Here is a 20,714-nt window from a genome sequence, read left to right as displayed (position 1 = left end):
AATATAGATACAGCTACAGTTGCACCTTCCACCCGATGCTAAGCCGCTTGTGTTCATCCTGTATGCCGACAAGGCCAAACTATCTTCTTTTGGAACCGAGAAGGGCTACCCAATTGTTGTGCAGATTGCAAATTTGCCTGTTGAGATTCACAATGGTATGGGTGTAGGTGGCGGACGAGTTGTTGGTTGGTTGCCGATTGTGAGTGTCAGACTTCGACATGAATGTAATCATTCAATCACATCTTCGGAACAGGTTAAAGAAGATCCAAAACATAGCAAAAAAAAAGAGTTTTGTGAACTTCAAGAACACAGTCTGGCACAAGTCATTCCTCAAGCTACTCGAGGCAGTCATAGTACACTCGAAGAGTGGATATTGGTTTGAATGTTGGGACTACATACAACACCTTCTTTGGCCTTTAATATTGATTCTAAGCACCAATTACGAGGAACAGTAAGTCTTAGACTTATGAGGTGGTTTATTGACTCTAATGATACATATGTAACAGGTGTGTTATGTCCTTAGTTCGGGGACTTAAAGGCAAATTTCCTTGTCCGGTTTGCTTGGTTCCTCAAGAACAGCAATCAGTATTGTCGTATGCACATCCATTATGCACAAGTACTCAGTCTCTTGACATTCTCAATGCAGCAAGATCAACATCAACAGAAAAGGAAAAGGAGAAACAACTCAAGGCATACTCACTGTGTGACGTCGAGGTATGGTGTCTTTACCAGTTGAGACTTAGCACAAATTTACTTCTAGCTTCACAGAATTGTTTTTGGAAGGTTTCTCACTGCGACATTCACTGAGCACTTTTGTTTGACTGCCTGCATTCCAATAATGCTGGGATGTGGGGTGAAAATCTGTGGTCGGAGCTCCAGTTTTGGCTTAAAGATTTGGGATGAGAAGCCATTGTTAAGATTGATGCTAAGTTCATCTTTCTACCATAGATGGTTTTGGAGGTGTCATTGACTTCATCTTAGTTTTGATGCTCTCCCAAGGTGGCACGACCTCAAACACTTCTTGCAGGTGGTGGGGGTTGATTTTAACGATGGCTCAGCTCATGAAGACATATCAAAGGTGTTTTTCAATTTGAAACATGTTTTATGATACTGATGCTGTTCTGCCAGATGATCATCTTTACAGCACAGAATGTCCTTAGCCGAACTAATAGTGAACTCGGTGTGGTGACAACAGTCCTGCTGAGTGGCAAGGACAAAGTTGGGTCTAGCTAATGCCTAGCTGCTATGTCTATACAGACATGTTCGACCCTAAAGGGATTTGCTACTAGAGAGATGATGGATATGTGTGAACCCGAGAGCGCGCTAAGCGTGGGAAAATAGCGGACAAGGTATGCGCAAGGTATAGGAATGTATCCGAGGTTATCTGAGGCGTGGGAACATGTGGCTGAAGGTGCGGGAAGTGTGGGAAAGTGCAGACAAGGTATAGGGAGGTTAAGGAACGAGGTTTCAAGGGAGCAAGGGCAAAGGTATATTGTGAGGTAAGGAATCCTAGGTATAGAGAGGTATAAGGAACCTAACACTTTGGCATCGGACTTGTAATAATACCTTCGGATTCCATTTCTCATGCTTGGACTTTTGACAGTTTATTGATTGACTAAATACAGACTTATTCAAATAGCAAACCCCTCAGGTCGAACACACTTGTCTAGTAAGTATAGCAGACTATTGGTTTGCGAACTCGGACATAACAAGATTTATTGGCACCTGTGCTCCACAGAACTTATTCTCACCCTAATCACACCCTGCAAGACTAACAGGAAGGACACCTCGGAATCTATTATCAGTTACAAAGAGCTCACAGCACAAGTCATTACAGATGCTCGAAACATTACAGGTGTGGTTGGTTGGGTGCAAACACAAGGTGGAACATTCATACATTGATTCAAACGAATGTTGGTTTGCCCATTTGTGATACTTGCCAGAAAAATGGGCCTCAGCATGGCGACAAAGGGTGGTGATTTCATTGACGAGGACACATTTTTTCCTACAAACAAGTGAGTGAGTAGTATGAGAGTACAAAGGTAGACTTACGGGCAAACACTGCACTTTCAGTGTTTCTTCACTTTGCCATTGGCCCCAGTTTGCTCAAATGTTGCTCCAAAGAATGCATCGATATCGGCAGTTTTACCTTCCTGAGATGATCCTGGGTCCACAATAGAGACATCAATGTCGATGAGAACCCCATCTCCATCAACCATCTCACTGAACTTAAGTCCGAACGAGTCATACCGTATTCTGACAAGTTGTTCAGACAAGCTGCCATTGAATGGCTTGTGGCGACTGATCAGGTACGTCTGCCTTCCTCGATTCAAAACCACGACTGACGGCTTATTTTTCTAGCCTATACAAGCACTTGACCACCCCAAATTTCAAGAGCTGATTCATGTTGCTTCTCGTGCAACCAACGGAGTCAGGATTCCAGGTAGGAAGGGCACTCGTGCCGAAATTATGAGAATGTTTAAAAACCACCTTACAAGGCTAAGGACCACGCTGAATGTGAGTGATGTATGTGTCTGTTTGTGGTATTTTGTCTCATTGGGCTTCATAGAGTGCTGCTGTCAAGTGAAACGTCAATACCACCTGTGACGCATGGCAAGCGGAGAACATCGACGGTTATTTTGCTGTCACAGGGCATTGGATTGAAGAGAAGGTACCCATGCACTGGGAAATTGAAAGCTCACTCCTCGGGTTCATGAAAGTCAACAATGCACATAGTGGCAAGTGGCTGGGCGGGGCCTTATTCAAAATTCTCGATCGTGTTGGGATTGCACAGAAGGTAAATCAGTTTATTTGACTATGACGTCCTACAGCGCTCATATAACTTACTAGCTTGGGCATGTCACCTGTGACAATGCTGCAAACAACAGGACAACACTACAAGAATTTGCACGCCTATACGAGGCTAAATATAACAAAGTGTTTCCCTGGTGCCAGCGCAAAATCAAGTAAGTCCTGTCATTGTCCGAACTCACTATGACACTCATTATTTGTGCAGCTGCTTGGCTCACGTCATTAATCTTGCAACACAGAGTCTGATCAGCACATACATCAAATCGCTGTATTACAACCCGCATGAACCAAAAAGTCATGAACCGACCACTCAAGATGAAATAGCCCTTGTTCAAAGTATTTGCGTCAAGGTACGTTCGTTTTCATTAGAATCATATGACACTACTAAGATATATTGATGTCCTGCAGGAACAGTCATCCACGAAGCGAAAGGAAATGTACTGGAGTGTGCAGATCAAAGCAGGAGTGTCTCAACCAACCCAACTGTTGATTGACATGAGAGTTCGTTGGTCCTCGACATATATTATGCTTAATCGTGCCAAGACAAACAAGGAGGTACGTATTTCATATTGTCATACTCTTCTACTCATTGATGCTTATTATTGGCTCTAGCACATTGATACTTTTGTATACGAGATAGGTCGTCAAGAGCGTGACTTGGCAAAATGTGCCAAGATCGACTTTCTTCAACTCTCAGCTGGTGAATGGACATGTGTCGGCCAATTCACTGATCTTCCTTCAGTATGAGAGTTTCTAATTTATGTGTACTAACTTCTTATGTTAATTTGTTTAGTATTCTGATGTCGCACAGCAAGCATTCTCATCTGAACGTGGCTCGACTCTGCATCTTGCAATCCCAGTGCTCGAAACCCTCTACAGAGCTTGGTCTTTGCGTGCCAAAAGGTCAAATTATGCATTGTTTGCTACGTCCCTTCAAGCAGCTGCTGCCAAGGTAGACGAGTACTACGAGAAGACAACGCAGTCCCCTGCATATATAATGGCAATTTGTAAGTTGTTATTCATAATTCAATAATCACTCTAATGCTTGCAAATGTAGTGCTTGATCCAGTAGGAAAGATGACTTATTTCAAGCACCACTGGCCAGAAAATTTGCATGATGACGTGGTAAGCACTGCGGAGGAAGTCGTGAGTCGAGCTTTTTTTGGCTTTGCACTATAGTCTGATTTTGCCACCAGTTCAAAGCTTGTTATTGTGAGCTGAATGAAGATGCTACATTTTTGTCATCATCCCAGCCCATGTCCAAGAAAAGCAAGGCAGGTGGTCTCAAGTCACTCATCCGTAAAGTCATCAGCGATTCGGAGGATGACGTACTTATGAACCCCACCCCTACTTCCATTGGTGATCCATCACGGCCATGGAGGGCCGAATTTATGAGCTATTTGGAGACTGTTGAGGCAGCTCTACCAGCAGGTGTATCTGCCATTCATTGGTGGGGGGTACATTCTATGGCTTGCGCTACTTGGAAAATTTGCACTGATGTCAATTTTGCTCAAGATGAATGCACCAAGATATCCAGTATGGGCCTCGCTCGCACGAGATTACCTATCCATCATGTCATCATCAGTCTCAAGCAAGCGTGCATTTTCCCAAGGTGGCATAACCATCAGTAAACGACAGAACCAGCTTAAAGGAGACATTATTGAAGCTCTCCAATGTCTCAAATGTGTGATACAACACAACCTTCTCTTTCATGAGCCTGGACCATCCTCTCTTGTGGAGTCGGAGGAATTTGACGACTCTGAATTGGAAGCTGACAGTGAGGAGAGGACCGGAGATGTTGCTGCAGACGAGGAGGATGCTTTGGATGCTTTGATTTCAGATGATGATGAGGTTTCTGAGTAGTGTTACTTCATGTATTTTCTTGTGCTACTATACTATGAATCTACAACTTTGCATACCACCAAGCCGTGGCCTAGTATGGCTCAAGCCACGGCTTTGGGCTGGCTTGGGCTCACGGCCTAGGCTTGAAATATGGCAAGCCTAAGCTGGGCCGGAACATCACTACTTGCTCTCATGGTTTTCATCACATATTGTGTCCCATACCAACACTCCGGAAACACTCCCCCAAACACTCTCTGAGCCATTCACCAACCACTTCGACACTCCCATGTCACCTGTAAGTCACACAGCGGGTACCTCGGATGTACTTCCCCAACCTTATTACCAGGTATGTTGCTGTTCTTCTTGCTGATTTGAGACTGAATTCGTTCTCCTAGCTTTCAGACCAAGACCGCAGAAAGAGGCAATCAGATGAAGAATCTTATATTGGTTTCCATGTGTAGGACTTGCGCAACTACTTTTGCTTCTTGCTGTCTTTCGAAAAATGGAGACGCAAAAAGATAGGAGTCGAGAGAAATTTTTGGTGTATCGATAGGTTTTCACTCTGTTTAGTTTAATATATGCGCTTGAAAATCAAGCTATTTGACCCAGAAAATAGTATCGCTACAGATCTAATAGACCGAAGTTATCGATGGGTATCGCTGTGAAATGTTGATATTAGATGATATAGTAGGGTATCTGCTAGTCCTCGCCCTGCCCACCACATCACCTCTCACACTAGGGCTACGCTTGGGTCCTGCTCTTAGTCGGTAACATTGGCACTATCACTGGCTTGCACCATCAAAGACAAGAACATGTGGCGGGCAGAGGAAGTTGACAGTGTTGTCGAAGTTTGTGGGAAGGCAGGAGTGCTGGTGACAGCCTGGGTGTAGTTCAGGCCCCGGCAGTATATAAGCATACAAGTGGTCCGTTCACCTTCGGACATTTTGAATTCTACAATTAGAATAAGAGATCATCAGGCCTGTACGCTACGTTCTCTGTTGCAAACAGCGCTTTGAGTGTCTCAGCGACATCACGCTCTGGTCGAGGTTCAGATTCCTCAGAGGACTCATGACGGATGAGGTGGGGGCTCAAGTGGAGCGCGCACATGGTGTCGACACCATATTGGAAATCGCTCCATCCTTATAATATGTAGATAGATGTTTTCGGCATTAGCTCAGACTTGAAGCCCAGTGAAAATCGGTCCTAGCGATATCTACGGCAAACGACAATGATATAAAATATATGCCAGGAATATTGTAATAACTATACAAATCGATAAATGTAAACAATATGTCAACAACGCTCGATCAATTATCAAATGGGTTTTCAAATACACATTTGACAATGCGCTCAGTAAATGTTGAACATGTTGAAATTCTTTCAACTTTGACTTGACTTTGCTCAATATTTCAATGTTTGAACATTCTTGCGCATCAGCTGCGCACGCACCATCACTTCACGCAATGACATCAATATGCAGCGGACCAATATTGGGACATTCCATCCCTACTCGCTTCATCTCAGCTTTCTTCTTCCCCTCCATCATCTCGTCTTCCTCTCAGCAAAACCTTGCCATTGACCTCAACCATCCTGGCATCATCTGACACATAACTTTCTCATGGCCACTAACAAGATAAGTATTAGGCTTTTTCATGGCTCAATCCATTTGCTGATCCCACCCACTCGACCGTTGGCCGTTCTTGTGACAAGTAAGCGCTATTCACGGTGCATATATGCACATATTTTGAACATTGTGAGTTATTTGGCATTGTCAGGTTCATTCACTGACTGTTTTACATCATCGCTAGCTCAATACCATTGTCCCGATGATCGACACATCCAGCAGCTTCAACAGATACACCGTTACAAGACAGTCAATTGGTGAGTTCCATTAAAAGCTACCTAATGTACTTTAACTGATATCTATTGCTGTAGAACAAGGCAGCTGCTGTTGAGAGCCGAAGAACCCGAGGACGGAAAGGCCGATAGAGGAGGATATGGGACTACGGCCGAAGAGTAAGGCAGCTCGAGGTGTGAGCGCCACCAAACGGAGATTCCAGACGACGTGTCAACGTCGGCTATCTTTTTTCATTCCTTTAGTATATGTTTTCATCAAAAGGCCAGCTGGCGCACTCACCATATAAAAGCAGCCATCCACCATCGAAACATCTCAGATTCGTAATCCGAATACTGAGATGTAAGTCTTCTAAAATGTAACGTTTGAGTACAAGTACTAACGTATACCGTAGCTTACCTGTCTAGGTAAAAACACTTGTCAATAAAGAGATTCGTAATCCGAATACTGAGATCTTACCTGTCTAGCCCCGCGTGAACGCCCTGCTATACTCTCAATAGGTTATGAGCCCTGCCCCGGTCATGGACACAACACTCCCCGCTACCAGTTCGAGCCTGTTCAACGTTCCCAAGTTAGCCGAAGACGGCACAAACTGGATAACATACAAAGAACGTACGTTAACGGCCATTGGAGCAAGAGGTTTGATGTGTTATGTGGACGGCCGGGCAGTACGACCTATCCCGTTCCTAGTCGATCCCAAGACTGGAGCCGTAACGAAGAAGGACGGCACCGTCCCTACCCAGACCGAGATCGATGACCTGGATAAGAAACTGGATGATTATTACCAGCGAAATTCGCTGGTAAAACAACAAGTGTTCAGCAGCATAACTGATCGTCTGCTGCTGCGGGTACAGAAGCTGGAGGCTGCATCCGAAGTCTGGAAGGAGGTCTGTCAAATACACGAAGGCAAAACCGAATTAGTACAAATCGACCTCCGTCGTCGACTTCAGGAGACGCGATGCGAAGAAAACGGCGACATACGTGCACATTTCAGCGAGATGCTGCGCATCCGCGAGTCCCTTGCAGGAATGGGCGCCTCCATCGAAGAAAAAGACTTCTACGCTATAATATTGGGGTCGCTCCCAGAATCGTACCGTCCCATCCTGTCGTCGATCAATGCGGCGGCCAAGATCACCAAAAAGGTCCTAAGTACATACGAACTTGTCAACGTCATCACCAAGGAATACGAGCATCGTTTGCTTACCGACAGACGCCCGTCTAAACGTGGCACTAACTCTGCCCTCTCCGCGCGCGCCAACGACGCGAAGTCCAAAATCGCGGATGGTGCTGCGCCCCACTACAACCCAGATGCGCTCTGTCAGAACTGTGACCGAAAGGGGCACTACAAGAGTGAGTGCTGGAGGAAAGGGGGAGGGAAGGAGGGTCAAGGTCCCAAGCAGAAGGCTAGAAGGGGAGGACGCACCCAAAAGCAGAGTGCTAACGCGGCTGCGGCCAAAGAGCCCGAAGCCCAAGACAATTACGCTTTCGCAACATCAGACCTTGCGAGCGTAGCAGAAGCTATGCACTTACCTGCTGCGCGCCGTGGAGCTATAGTCGACTCCGGCGCGACATCCCACTTCTGTCCGGACAGGTCCAAATTCGAGACTTTCGTCGAAATACCCCCCCAAAAGGTCTATACTGCAAACGGTTCCAACATTAGCGCCACAGGTCGCGGAGATGTGAGAATCGACTTACCTTTGGGCTCCAAAAGGACCACTGTGACCTTGAAGGACACCCTATACGCCCCCGGTATGGCGTTCACCCTCATATCCACAAATCGTATCGCATCCGCCGGTCTAGCAGTCCTTTTTGAAGGACGCATGTGCAAGATTCTCTCGCGAGGTCCCCGAAGGGACGTTATCGCGGAGATCCCACAGGTAGAAGGGCTGTACTCTGTTGGGACGAAGGGGAGTCAGGGTCACCACGCCAATGTGGCCAAAGAAAAGCTTACCCTAGGCCAGCTACATCGTAGGCTGGGACACGTCGGCCAGAACGCCCTTGCTGAAGCCGTGAAGAAAGGCTTGGTGGTGGGAGTCGAGTTTGACCTGGCGACGAAAGCCGAATTCTGTGACATCTGCGTGAGAGCTAAGTCAGCGCAACAGTCTTTCCCAAAAGAGACGAAGTCACGTGCACTTACCTATGGGGAGATAGTCCATATCGACCTCTGGGGGCCGGCGCAGACGACGAGCTTGGGAGGCTGCAAATATTATATCAGTTTCACGGATGACTTCAGCCGGCAGACTCGACTCGACTTCCTCAAACAAAAGAGTGACGCACTTACCGCGTTCAAGTCATACGAGGCGTGGGTGACGCGTCAGTCGCCGGGTGTCCGCGTGCGCAAAGTCCGTTCAGACAGAGGAGGGGAGTATCTAAGCGCCGAGTTCGACCGATACTTGCGTCAGCAAGGCATCGAACGGCAGCTAACAGTACACGACTCACCCCAACAGAATGGTGTCGCCGAACGACTTAACCGCACCCTGGTCGAGCACGCAAGAGCGATGCTCCTGGGCAAGGATATGCCGAAATACCTGTGGGCAGAGGCAGTTAGTTATGCCACATGGCTCAAGAACCGCCTACCGTCCAGAGCCATCCCAGGTAGCACACCCTATGAGATGGTGCGCAAGTCCAAGCCGGACTTGTCGCGTGCCCATGAATTTGGGGCACCGGTCTTCGTCCATGCGCTGGAGGCCGGTAAGCTGGAGGCGAGGGCAGAAGAGGCAGTCTTCGTGGGGGTAGACGCTGAGAGTAAGGGATACCGGGTTTACTGGCCCGGGAAACGTCGAGTCACGGTTGAAAGGAATGTCACCTTCAAGCCGATCCTGGCAGCCGATGGTGTGCCGGACGAGGGGGAGTCTACTACTGTTAACGAACATAACAGCGGCAACGGTAATAATAACTCACCTAATAGCGTCCAGCCCACCACCATGCCACAGCAACCTCAACCATCTACTCCTCAGCAACCTCAACCATCTACCGCCCAGCAACCTCAACCATCTACTCCTCAACAACCTCAACCATCTACTCCTCCAACGAGGTCCACAAGGGCAAGACCACCCCCCGGCTACTATGCGACCCTAAACGAGGGCCAGACGGCTGCCCTAACAATGGAGAATCTGTTGGAGGCGTCAGAGGTGGACCTAATGGATGAAGAAAATTATCTTCACCTTGCTTTGGCCACAGCAGAGCCAGAACCCACCCTACAGCAGGCCCTAAACGGTCCAGACGGCGTTGAATGGCAGGAGGCGGTGGACTATGAGATAAGTCAGTTGGAAAAGCTAGGTACGTGGGAGGTAGTGGACCCACCTCGAGGCGCCAACATCATACCGTGCCATTACGTCCTGGCCACTAAACGCGGACCGGACGGCGAAAAGCTGAAGCTGCGTGCCCGACTCGTGGCGAACGGGCAGAGGCAGAAGTTTGGGGTCGACTACTTCGACACTTTCGCCCCCACAGCCAGCATGATAACGATCCGGATGGTCCTAGCGATGGCGGCTCAGCGAAACTGGGAAATACACCAGGTAGATATAAAAAGCGCTTACCTGTACGCCAGCATCCAGGAAGAGATATACATGCGCGCCCCGCCCGGCTACTTGAAGGAGGACCAGCGTGGAAAGGTGTTGCGGCTGAGGAGGAGTTTGCCTGGCCTGAAACAGGCAGGATTCGAGTGGGCCGAAGAGCTATCGGGCGTGTTCCTAGCGCTGGGCTTCAGCAGGTCCAAGGTAGATCAGGCGGTGTACTATAAACGTACCTCCAACGAGCACATGGTCATCACGGTGTCCGTGGACGACATGGCCGTAACGGCGAACGACGTCGCCCATATCCAGCGCTTCAAGTCCCAGCTCCAGCGACACTTCGAGATAAGTGATCTGGGAGAACTAAAATGGCTGTTAGGACTGAAGGTGACGAGGGATAGGAGGGCACGTACCATCACGCTATCGCAAAGGGCGTACGTCGCGACCATCGTCGAACGTTTTCGCTTGGGCGACGCCAAGAATGTGCAGACTCCAATGGAGTCTACAACGACCCTGTCAGTAGAGCAAGGACCCGCTACCCACGCCGAAATTCAAGACATGCGGGACGTACCATATCAAAGAGCCATTGGCTCGCTGATGTACGCGGCCGGACATTGCGTTCGCGGTCGCGACGCTATCCCAGTTCATGAGGAATCCCGGTAGGGCCCATTGGGAAGCTGCAAAGCGGGCCCTACGTTATTTGAAGGCAACAGATGACATGGAACTTACTTTGGGAGTCACAGATGCTGGCCTGGAAGCCTTCGTCGATGCAGATTGGGCGTCCCAGCCCCACCGACATTCGATGTCGGGATACGTCGTCATGTTCAACGGCGCACCCATAGCCTGGAGTGCGAGGAAGCAGCCATTAATAGCGTTGTCGACGGCAGAAGCTGAATATATCGCACTTACCAGTGTGGTGCGCGAACTCCTCTTCCTGCAGCTCCTCATCGCCGAACTCTACGACGCCCCGAACCTGCCGATCCCCATACACTGCGATAATCAAGCAGCCATTGCGTTAGCATCGAACGGGAAGTTCCAATCAAGGACGAAGCACATTGACTTACGATATCATTTTGTCCGAGGGCACATCAAGAGCGGTGTCTTCAAGCTTCTCTATTGTCCCACAGACGACAACGTCGCCGATGCCTTTACCAAGGCACTACCGCGTCCCAGACTGCAGAGGTTGAGGGGAATGATGCGTTTGGATAGCGCTCGAGGGGGAGTGTTGAGAGCCGAAGAACCCGAGGACGGAAAGGCCGATAGAGGAGGATATGGGACTACGGCCGAAGAGTAAGGCAGCTCGAGGTGTGAGCGCCACCAAACGGAGATTCCAGACGACGTGTCAACGTCGGCTATCTTTTTTCATTCCTTTAGTATATGTTTTCATCAAAAGGCCAGCTGGCGCACTCACCATATAAAAGCAGCCATCCACCATCGAAACATCTCAGATTCGTAATCCGAATACTGAGATCTTACCTGTCTAGCCTCACGTGAACGCCCTGCTATACTCTCAATAGCTGCCATCATTGTAAGTACTGTCTACTTGCCTGGCAAGTATATTCTGACAATGATTTGTTTCGGTCAAGGACTCCCATGTGCCAGAAGCTAGTGGACTACATCATCCTGATGCGCGGGTGGGGGTGCTATGGTATATAGAGTATTGTATTTGTAATTTTTCATAATACAATTATTTTTGGTCGATTTGCGTTGATGAGCAAATATGCACAAGTCAATTGGGAACTACGGGAATATACTAGAATCTATGTCGCAAATTTCCTAAGTCGGTTGTAATCAGGTACCGTTTACATCGTGTTACAATGACGATTACAAACCATGTTGTAAGATTGATGGCGGGGTTTCAAGCGGTTGCAATACGCATGCAAGATGATTGATATTTGTCTCGATTCTCGAATTCCCCCCCTCGCAGCATTTTGAGTGTTCTCTCCTATTCTTTCCATCCAAATCTCTCCCAGCACACAAACCATCCACAAAATGGGCCCTGAGAGGACAAGATATTGCGACTTGTGTCAACAGGACATCAAACCTCGTGGCTACACCACCCACCGCAAGGCTTGCGAGAAGAAAGCCGAAAAACAACGGCAGAATCAACATTTCGTTGATTCTATTCGAAGAGACACAGGTACGCACAATTTCTCGTTGTTTACAACGTCTAATTTTGCTAGCGGGTCCTTCGAATCTGCAACGGACGATGGGAGATCACATTGATACAGTGTCGAGACAGGGAGGTAAGTGCCTGTTAGTCTGATTTTAAATTGATACATTCAAGTTGAAACAGGGCAATGCAATACCTCACCTGCAGGTACTTGGAATGATCTGGATGGTGCGGAATACCAAGGTGAGCTCAAATTATGTGCTTTTACATTCATTATCGAAACTTTACTAGATCTTCCCTCGTTTCTCGATGCCGATGTCCCTGAACGCGTGGAACCCATGTTCCAGGTCGATGACATCAAGCTCGAGCACCATCCTAGCAGCGGGATCACACCAGAAGTACACGGCTTCAACGATTTCAAACGCCGTCCACCAACGTCTTCTGCCCCACCTCATAAACGTCCCTGGGCTCCATTTAAGTCACGCTTGGAGTTCGAGATAGCCGAACTTGCTCTGGAGGCCTGTCTCAACAATGATCAAACTGATCGTCTCATTACGTTGTGTAACAGGTGCGCTTCTCAATCGGAAAAATTTACGTTCAAGAACCACAAAGACATCCGCGAAAGGTGGGAAGCCGTCTCCCATCGCACTACTGGGGTTTTTTTCCTTCGTTCATTCTGATATTCATTGTCTAACAACTAAGTTTAGTTTACTCATGATGTAATATCTGTACCATACGATGATTCAATTCGACAATTCGAGCTATACTACCGGGATCTCTGGGAGTGGGCGGCAGATCTTCTCCGTGATCCTCGCTTGTTCCCACACATGGTTTTTGATGCGCAGCGCTTCTCGAAATTTGATGGCAAGACCTTCGTACGTTTCATAGACGAACCTTTCACTGCCGAAACCTTTTGGAATGTTCAAGTAGGTACTTAATCTCACTGTCAATTTTGATCGCCTTACTTTGCTTTGTAGTCACAGCTACCACCGGGCGGCAAGCCCTTAGCTTTCATTTTGTATGCGGACAAGACAAGGTTGTCGTCATTTGGTACCGCAAGAGGGTATCCTGTTGTTGCACGTCTAGCAAATCTCCCCGCGAACATTCGTAACGGACAGGGTGTGGGTAGCGGCTATGTAGTTGGATGGCTTCCGATTGTATGACACAGTAATATTGATATATCTGCGGTTGGGACTTATACTCTGACGCAGGTGAAGGAGGACAGAGACCAAGCTGGCAAGCCCAGCTGGGTCAACTTCAAGAATGCCGTTTGGCATGAATCATTCTCAAAGATCCTATCTTCGCTCGCATCAAAGTCTCATACTGGACAGTGGTTTGATTGCCCTGACAACGTTCCGCGGTGGTTCTTTCCTATTATCCTAATTTTATCTGCAGACTACGAGGAACAGTGAGTAATATCACACTTCGATGTTAATCTGAATCGCTAATGAATATCATTAACTATTTAAGATGTATTATGTCGCTAATCCGAGGGATAAAATGCCTTTGGCCATGTCCAGTGTGTCTCGTTCCCCACGACGAGCTTTTGAATACATTAAAGTGTTATCCTCCTCGAACGGCTACCCAGTCGCAGGAAGTGGTGAAGGCTGCACGAGCTGAGGCGACTGCTGAGGAGAAAGAGGAGAAACTGAAAGAGTATGGCCTTCGTGACATCATGGTAATGTTTTCTCTGTTGTAAGTTCGTTCTAACTAATCAAAGCTACAGAATGCCTTTGCGGCCATGATGCATACTGATGTACATGATGCGTTGTCATGGGACCGACTCCACTTCAATGGTGGTCTGTATCGTGACCACCTCTGGGCCGAACTTCAGAAAATCGTTGTCGGTTTGGGACGAGTGAAAGTAGCACAAATGGACAAAAAGTCAGTTTGTGACTCAAGCGCTGTAACATTGTTTTGAATTGACCCATTTAACTACTAGCTACGAAGCATTCCCGCGCTGGCGAAACTTGAAGCACTTAGCTCACGTTATGAGCATCTCTTTCGCTGATGGCAGTGTCTACGAGGACATATCAAAGGTGTGTTTTTGATTTAAACTATTACTTCATTGCCATTGACACTCTTTCAGATGGTGGTATATGCTGCGCACGCGATTTTGACGGAGGACGACAGTCCACTCGGCTATCTCCTACTCCGTTGCATTCGGCACTTTCTCGAAGTTGACGCATATGCGGCGCTTGAAGTTCACACCACTGAGACTATCAGTGCCGGCCGACATGCAGTGCAGGCATTCTCGACTTATCTTCAGGTGTGTCTACCTCAGTTCACTCAGACAATTATCCACTGATTAAGCCTATGATAGCAATATATAGAGAAAAGCGCTGATGAGAGCGACAAAAACTGGAACTTCCCCAAACTGCACATGAGTGTGCACATTTTTGACAATATCGAAGCAAAAGGTGCGACACGTAACTACAATACAAAGCCGAATGAAAGGATGCATGGGTCGCTGAAAGACTCGTACTTATTGCGCACTAATTTCAGGGATGTGGCGCCTCAGGTGACGTTCTTTTCACTCTAACTATCATTTTGATACCAATTTCATTGCAGATACTCCGCATAAACCATTGGCAAGTGGTTGCGGAGAGCATTCGCCGCCACATATCAGACCTAGACGAGTATGAGTCCGGAGGCAGCGAAGATTCGGGTGACCTGGAGGATTTAGGAGATGTGGATGATCTGGTCTCGCCGGATGCAAATGCGCCTCATGTAAGACTTGGGTCGAGGCAAGCTGCGCAGACCTTTGAGTTGATCGAGGATGCTCATAAGGAGGATGCCGCGTTCACTAATTTTCGGGTCAAGCTCAATAATTTCTTGACTGACTTTCTTCAAGTTATTCGGCTCCCTTTACCAGGTGGAAAGCGGGTACAATTCAAAGCAAGTGATAAGGTTGGTCATGTTCAGTTCGGCTCTATGTTTCGCTACACTAATATCGTTAAACAGATCACTGAGTGCCGTTTTTTGAAGGTTAACTACGAGTCCTTGGTGGATTGGCGACTACACACCGACTACCTTAGATGCAGTCCCAAGTTTTTCAATGCTGCGCGTTTTGATTGTGTTTTCATTCAGACAGAAGCCAAAGTGATATTTGGTCGCCTTCTCTTTCTGTTTGAATGTATAGTTGGGGATATCACGCTCTCTCTAGCTCTAATCCATCCTTTTGACGCTCCCACTGGTGTACGGCTCCGAAAGGACAAACACCTCAATATCTATCGTGTTCGAGCAAGACCCCGAGCGCAAGCCGAGTTTTTCTCAGTGAGGTCAATCATTCGCGGAGCTCTCCTTGTGCCGGATGGCAGTACCGATTACCTTGTCGTCGACACTGTCGACTCTGACATGTTCATTCGTGTAAAGGAGCTACATCTTGCAGCAGGGCATCCAATACGCATTTGATTGTATCCCTTCAAGTCGGCTTCCTCTCTCTATGCCTGGTAAGCCTCTCATTTTCTTCGCTCGTTGTCTCACTAATGGTCTAATTATACTAGGCTATCTTCATGCAGTAAGTCGTCGATTTTGTTGCAGCCCTTGGCTGCCCCTCAACTGTTCTGAAGGCCTTGCAGTACCGACAGAGTATGACCGCAACGACAAAGAACCTATTAGCGGCAGCCGCTCCCGGTGCTTCTGAGCAAGGTTTCCATCCTGTGCAAGGTCAACAACAGTTTGCTGGTCCCCAGAACAATCGAATCGGCCAGAACTTGGCTCAAGCCAAACCTATGGGCGGCATGGCGCCACCTGCGTCACCAGCTATGGGTGGTCCCATGAAAGATCAGAAGGATGTCAAACCCATCATGATCAATAACCCTTCAGGTATACCAGAAGGGTCACCTCACAACGCTCCTGCTGCTCCAGGCCACCCGACTCCCAATACCATCAACTCAAGTATCATGCAGTCTCCTGCTCCGAACGGGACACCTTCAGTACCTCCGGCTTCGAATCCCCCGGGCGTTGGCAACCACAACAGATTCAGCAGCAATTCGGTCTTACCTCCACCCAGCGTGTCCCTCCCTCTGCCCCGTCTTTTCATGACCCTCAGTCCAACCCTCCTATCATACCACCCAACTTCCCCTCCATGCCTATGAATACCCCACAAATGAAACCGGGCAATTCGATCCCAGTCTATCTGATCTACCAACTCACCTCATACAGACTTCGTGCAATCTATGACAGCAGCATTGGAACAGCGTGTTTCAGATGTCGCGTTGTTTGTGACCTCTGTTATAATGTTTTTTACGTCTTGATCTGACCTTGCTTGTCATAGACCTCTAACGCCGCCATGAATGCTGCAATTGCTTTAACTCCAATAGGTTCCTTGGCATTGACGTGCCGATGTGTGAGAGAGAATGACTAGGGTAGGTCGCTCTTCCATCAACATGTGGCCTTCAGTCGTGTTTTTGTTTACGTGCCTCTCATTAGTTCACTGGTATTATTACGCGCAAGACTGAATCAATGTCGTCACTCGCAGTAATGTTACGTCTAGTATACACGAGGTAAGCAGTACATCTCATCCTATATATTAGGGTGACATTCACACTGTTTTCTCCGTCACCTTACCATCGAGCATCTAGAACATGTCTCATCTCTCAGCGCGGGTGTCAGATGATGATTCAGATAGCGACTGGGACGAAGGCAATACGGACCAGGTCTCGAATAACATCCCAGGGCCTAATGCCTCCAAGGGAGAGTTAATGGAAGTATGTAGCCACCGTCTTCATCGCATAACGCTGTCTAACGTACACTCTCCTCAATACAGGCACTCAAAGCGCTGCAGCTTGAGGTTCAGCAGCTGCGTGCAGACAATCGTGCCCTTAAGGAGAAAAATAAGGTTCTGGTTTCCGAGAAGCCTAAACGGAAACGGCGTGTAGAAGCACCGGATGCCCTCGTCGCCCATGAGCAAACTATCTCGTTGTATGCCCGCAAATATGGCATGACAGTGGAGATGTTCCCAGACAGCGAGCTTCTCATCAAGAAGCGCCCCGATTCACCTACACCTTTTAATAGTGCTGATCGTTACAAGACGTCGGCAACTCAAGAGTCTGCTTTCTTAGATGAACTCTATGCACATTTCCCTGAACGCATCCATGAAACGGTAATGGGTAGCGAGTACTTCAAAGACCTCGTATGTCAATTTTGCTTTTCATTCTAGCCACTACCTAATGTATTTGGTTGTTACAGGTAAATAAGTGCATCGCCGATGCTCGTTCTAACGAAATCAAGAAATTGCGTGGCGTTGCTGGAGACATATTCGAGCTTCCGGGAAAATACTTTGCCAATGCCAGTTATGACAGAGCTGCGATTGTCGACATTCAGAAGATGTTTGGAGTTTCCGGCAAGACTCAGACTTACAAGATTTTTCCGCCTCTCTTGTTCCCAAGTCTCCAAGAAGACACAACCCTCAAGACCGTTTTCGGCAACTGGACACTTTTTGCAAAGGTGCGCTATCATTCTCTCATAATTGTCCTGCTGCTCACTAGTACTCTACTGATACTGGCATATCTAGATCCTGAGGGCCTCACTCTATGGCGTCACCTCGCTTCATCAAGAGCCTTGTGGTGGATCGAAGACTAACGCTCGGAAGTGGAGTTTGCAACAAGTCACACCAGGGTCCATTGCATGGGCTGCGGTTATTGTAAGTCATTTTGATGACATTGAATCGTTCTACTACTCATACACTACTGCAACACAGGTCATTTTTCTGCTCTCGCCAGACACAGAGTTTCCAGGTTCGGGAGTTGGCAAGTCGTCAACTATCAACTACAAGGACCTCTTCTTTCAATACAAGAAGTTGCTAATTACGAAGTGGGAGACAAAACGTATCAAAACCATCGTGACTAACATCAATCGCTACGTTTTCGGTGCTGCAAAGTTGTCTACATCGATGGATCCTGCTGGTGCCGAAGATTTTTCAGAGGAGATCAACCGCGCCATGCTAGCACTTGACATGGACACTGATAGCGAAGAAGACACTCCAGTGACTCCACCGGTCTTGTCGGCACTCTCAGTATTACCCTCGGCAATATCAGCCTTACCAGCTCCTTCATTGGCGCCTGGACCTGAAGGTTCAAATCTCGTCACTCAGCCAGTCACACATCCAGACGAATCAGTATCTAGGGCTGTCATTCGCGCTAATGATTCGAATACAAGTGTCAATGCAGTAGCTAACAATGCAGATGAAGCTGATGATGATAGGACGGAATCGGGTGGAGGACAAGCAAAGGCCAAGAATACTAGGGGGAGGAAGGTTGTAGCGACGCAGGGTCCTACTCGTCGTGGACGTTCTCGTAAAGTCTAAGTGATATAATACATGATAGCTAGCTAATACCCTTGCTGTTCTCTGTCAAATCACTCAGCGTCAATACACATCTTGTCATTCTGCAGCTCAAAAGAGCGGGTGGACTGATCTTGGAGCTGTTCGGACTGCTAACCATTCCTAGTCTCAATGGCAAACAAAATTGTCGCCAAACAAGAGTCTTCGCAATAGAAGGTTTGTGCGGGTAGTGTGGCGTGCCGCCTGACACACACACGAGGCCTTGCCACCAGAGGCGAGCCATGACAGTGCAAGATATTGGTGAAACAATAAGGCTAGTCTCCATGAACCATTTCGCGGTTGCTGCATGGATACAAATAGAGTCAGCCTTAAGTGCAATAGGATTGATGTGGATACCTCACCCTGGACAATACGTTCAGCTGATTCCTTTTCGCAAGTGGACCCAGGCGACCCTTCTCCTGTGAGACCAACTCTGGGACCTTGGCGCAGATTGCATCCAGATAACAGAGCGCTGTCTGTAGAACGCTGCCTGACGTGCGAGAACAACGAAGAACCTCGTGAACAAACCCTTTCATGGGCATAACGTTGCAATGCGGGGGCTGATTGCTCGAACCAAACGTCAGGGGGGTGGGCATGGGAGATGGTTGTGTCTGAATCATCAGAGATTGTAATATAGCCAGGAGAGGGGAGCTGAGTAAAGTTTGAACGTACCAACTAAACCAGATACATATTTTGATTTCTGGGAGTCGTCCGCCGACATTCTTGGGGATAAAATTGAGGAATCCGAGTCACAGATTATCCTACAGCTGCTTGATCTGAATCGCGGGTAAGTGATGCTTACATAACAATCATTTATTATTCATTGTAAAGTTTTCACACCGGTTTACATCTCTTACAACAACCACATTGTCAGTGTGACTGTAACGTCGCTTAGACTTAGACTTGTCGTCGCTCTGCTCGGACTTTCCGTCGATTCCTCTCTTGACTGAATCCCTCTTCCCCTCCATTAATAACCTCCACACAAGTCAATGTTACCAGTGATTTGACGTCGAGCACATGGCAAACGGTGTGCAGTCTTTTTTTGGGGCGACAATTATTGAAAAGTTCTCATTGTCTAGTGACCTTATGCCTTTCGTTGGTCAATGGTACAGACATTCTGAACCATCCATTGACAGTGTGTCCAACGAATAATCGCAGTTACAGGTCAGTCTTTTTATTATATTGATACTTGATACTTTTCGCTAATGTTTTAATGCCAACCCAGACTGCACCGTCGTGGCCCAATTCCCAATGGTGTCCGCGCTACTACTGGTATGTAGAATATCTAATTTGGTGTGCTGAAGCTTATTACTGTCAAGGTCTTCTCACATCGCACAGCGACCACCAAACCGTTACCCTTCCCATGCCACACCCCACCCACACGCAAGGCGCCACTCCCTAGACCACTGCCAAATGCCTGCGGGATACCCATAGCGCCCAACCAGCATGCCACCTCTCGGTTCCACCCAAGCGCCCTTTACCCATGTCAGGCCCCATCATCGATCGCCATTTGGCAGCGGCTAGCACACTTTGCTTGGTGGTCTCTTGTTCGTCACCAAATATCTCCCGCACAAGGGCAGGGTTGGACCGGATGATGTATGGCGACCTATTAGATGAAGGGAGAAGGTTAGTGAGAGGTATCGGCAGCAACAGAAGGATCCAGAAATGATGGACAAGCGCCCCATTCATTCAAGGGAAAGATGCAGGGTATATTAGGGAGTGGGGGATTTGGCTTCAGAGGGTTTCCATTGAGTATCCGCTCATACTTGTCTTGTAATTATGGTAGAATATGACAATTCAAGATCTCTATTAAAATATCAAAACCAAGATTTCAGGTCTTCATTTCGCATTACAAGCTGCTACTTGACATTGCAATCGATTTCAACGCCATGCGGCTTTCCAGCCAAATCACTCATTACAATGACTAAGATTGATTGCCACGTGTTGCAACGGCAATTGCCATCGTAATTGCAACCGTCGTTACAGTGTGATTGCAATCGTGACTCTATTATTGAAAGGACTTTCAATCTACGCTCGGTCTTTGAATATTGAAATGCGTGACAAGGCACTTAAACCCAAATTAGGAATTTGCGACATATGGTACACAAACACAATCGATGATACAATATCTCGCTCGATGCGAGTCGCTAAACATCGACTATAAGTCTCATTTTTCTCCGGAAATCGACGTGAATATTGTCACAATATTTCCGTCGTTTTCCGGAGATATGGCTAGGACCGTTTCTCACTGGGGCT

The 20,714-nt window shown here is 47.6% G+C and overlaps 4 protein-coding genes across 4 annotated transcripts; all 4 read left to right on the top strand.

The window, feature by feature from the left end:
* Positions 1 to 12,477: 12,477 nt before the first annotated feature.
* F5891DRAFT_1218237 (uncharacterized protein) lies at positions 12,478 to 15,514 on the top strand (the record flags this gene model as incomplete). The annotated part of the gene is made up of 11 exons (XM_041369352.1): positions 12,478 to 12,789; positions 12,841 to 13,059; positions 13,111 to 13,290; positions 13,345 to 13,541; positions 13,604 to 13,811; positions 13,860 to 14,017; positions 14,076 to 14,172; positions 14,223 to 14,404; positions 14,474 to 14,654; positions 14,705 to 15,043; positions 15,098 to 15,514. Coding segments are annotated over 11 exons (2,490 nt in total), but the record flags the coding sequence as incomplete, so codon positions are not given.
* A 64-nt stretch (positions 15,515 to 15,578) lies between these two features.
* On the top strand, positions 15,579 to 16,233 carry F5891DRAFT_1199261 (uncharacterized protein; the record flags this gene model as incomplete). Its single annotated transcript, XM_041368729.1, has 3 exons — positions 15,579 to 15,585; positions 15,640 to 15,653; positions 15,706 to 16,233. The coding sequence occupies 3 exons, from the start codon at positions 15,579 to 15,581 to the stop codon at positions 16,231 to 16,233; spliced, it is 549 nt and encodes a 182-aa protein (XP_041217150.1).
* A 489-nt stretch (positions 16,234 to 16,722) lies between these two features.
* On the top strand, positions 16,723 to 18,443 carry F5891DRAFT_987828 (uncharacterized protein; the record flags this gene model as incomplete). The annotated part of the gene is made up of 5 exons (XM_041377954.1): positions 16,723 to 16,845; positions 16,905 to 17,270; positions 17,327 to 17,584; positions 17,652 to 17,780; positions 17,838 to 18,443. 5 exons carry the CDS (start codon positions 16,723 to 16,725, stop codon positions 18,441 to 18,443), a joined length of 1,482 nt encoding a protein of 493 aa, XP_041217149.1.
* Positions 18,444 to 19,258: 815 nt separating this feature from the next.
* Positions 19,259 to 20,281, top strand: F5891DRAFT_1075727 (uncharacterized protein). The gene is made up of 3 exons (XM_041363375.1): positions 19,259 to 19,485; positions 19,538 to 19,730; positions 19,778 to 20,281. Exons 2-3 carry the CDS (start codon positions 19,710 to 19,712, stop codon positions 20,051 to 20,053), a joined length of 297 nt encoding a protein of 98 aa, XP_041217148.1. The 5' UTR covers positions 19,259 to 19,485; positions 19,538 to 19,709; the 3' UTR covers positions 20,054 to 20,281.
* Positions 20,282 to 20,714: the final 433 nt, after the last annotated feature.

This window comes from Suillus fuscotomentosus (genome assembly GCF_016647785.1).
Source record: "Suillus fuscotomentosus strain FC203 chromosome Unknown F5891scaffold_181, whole genome shotgun sequence".
NCBI classification, from domain to species: domain Eukaryota; kingdom Fungi; phylum Basidiomycota; class Agaricomycetes; order Boletales; family Suillaceae; genus Suillus; species Suillus fuscotomentosus.
This window is presented reverse-complemented; position numbering and strand designations above follow the sequence as displayed.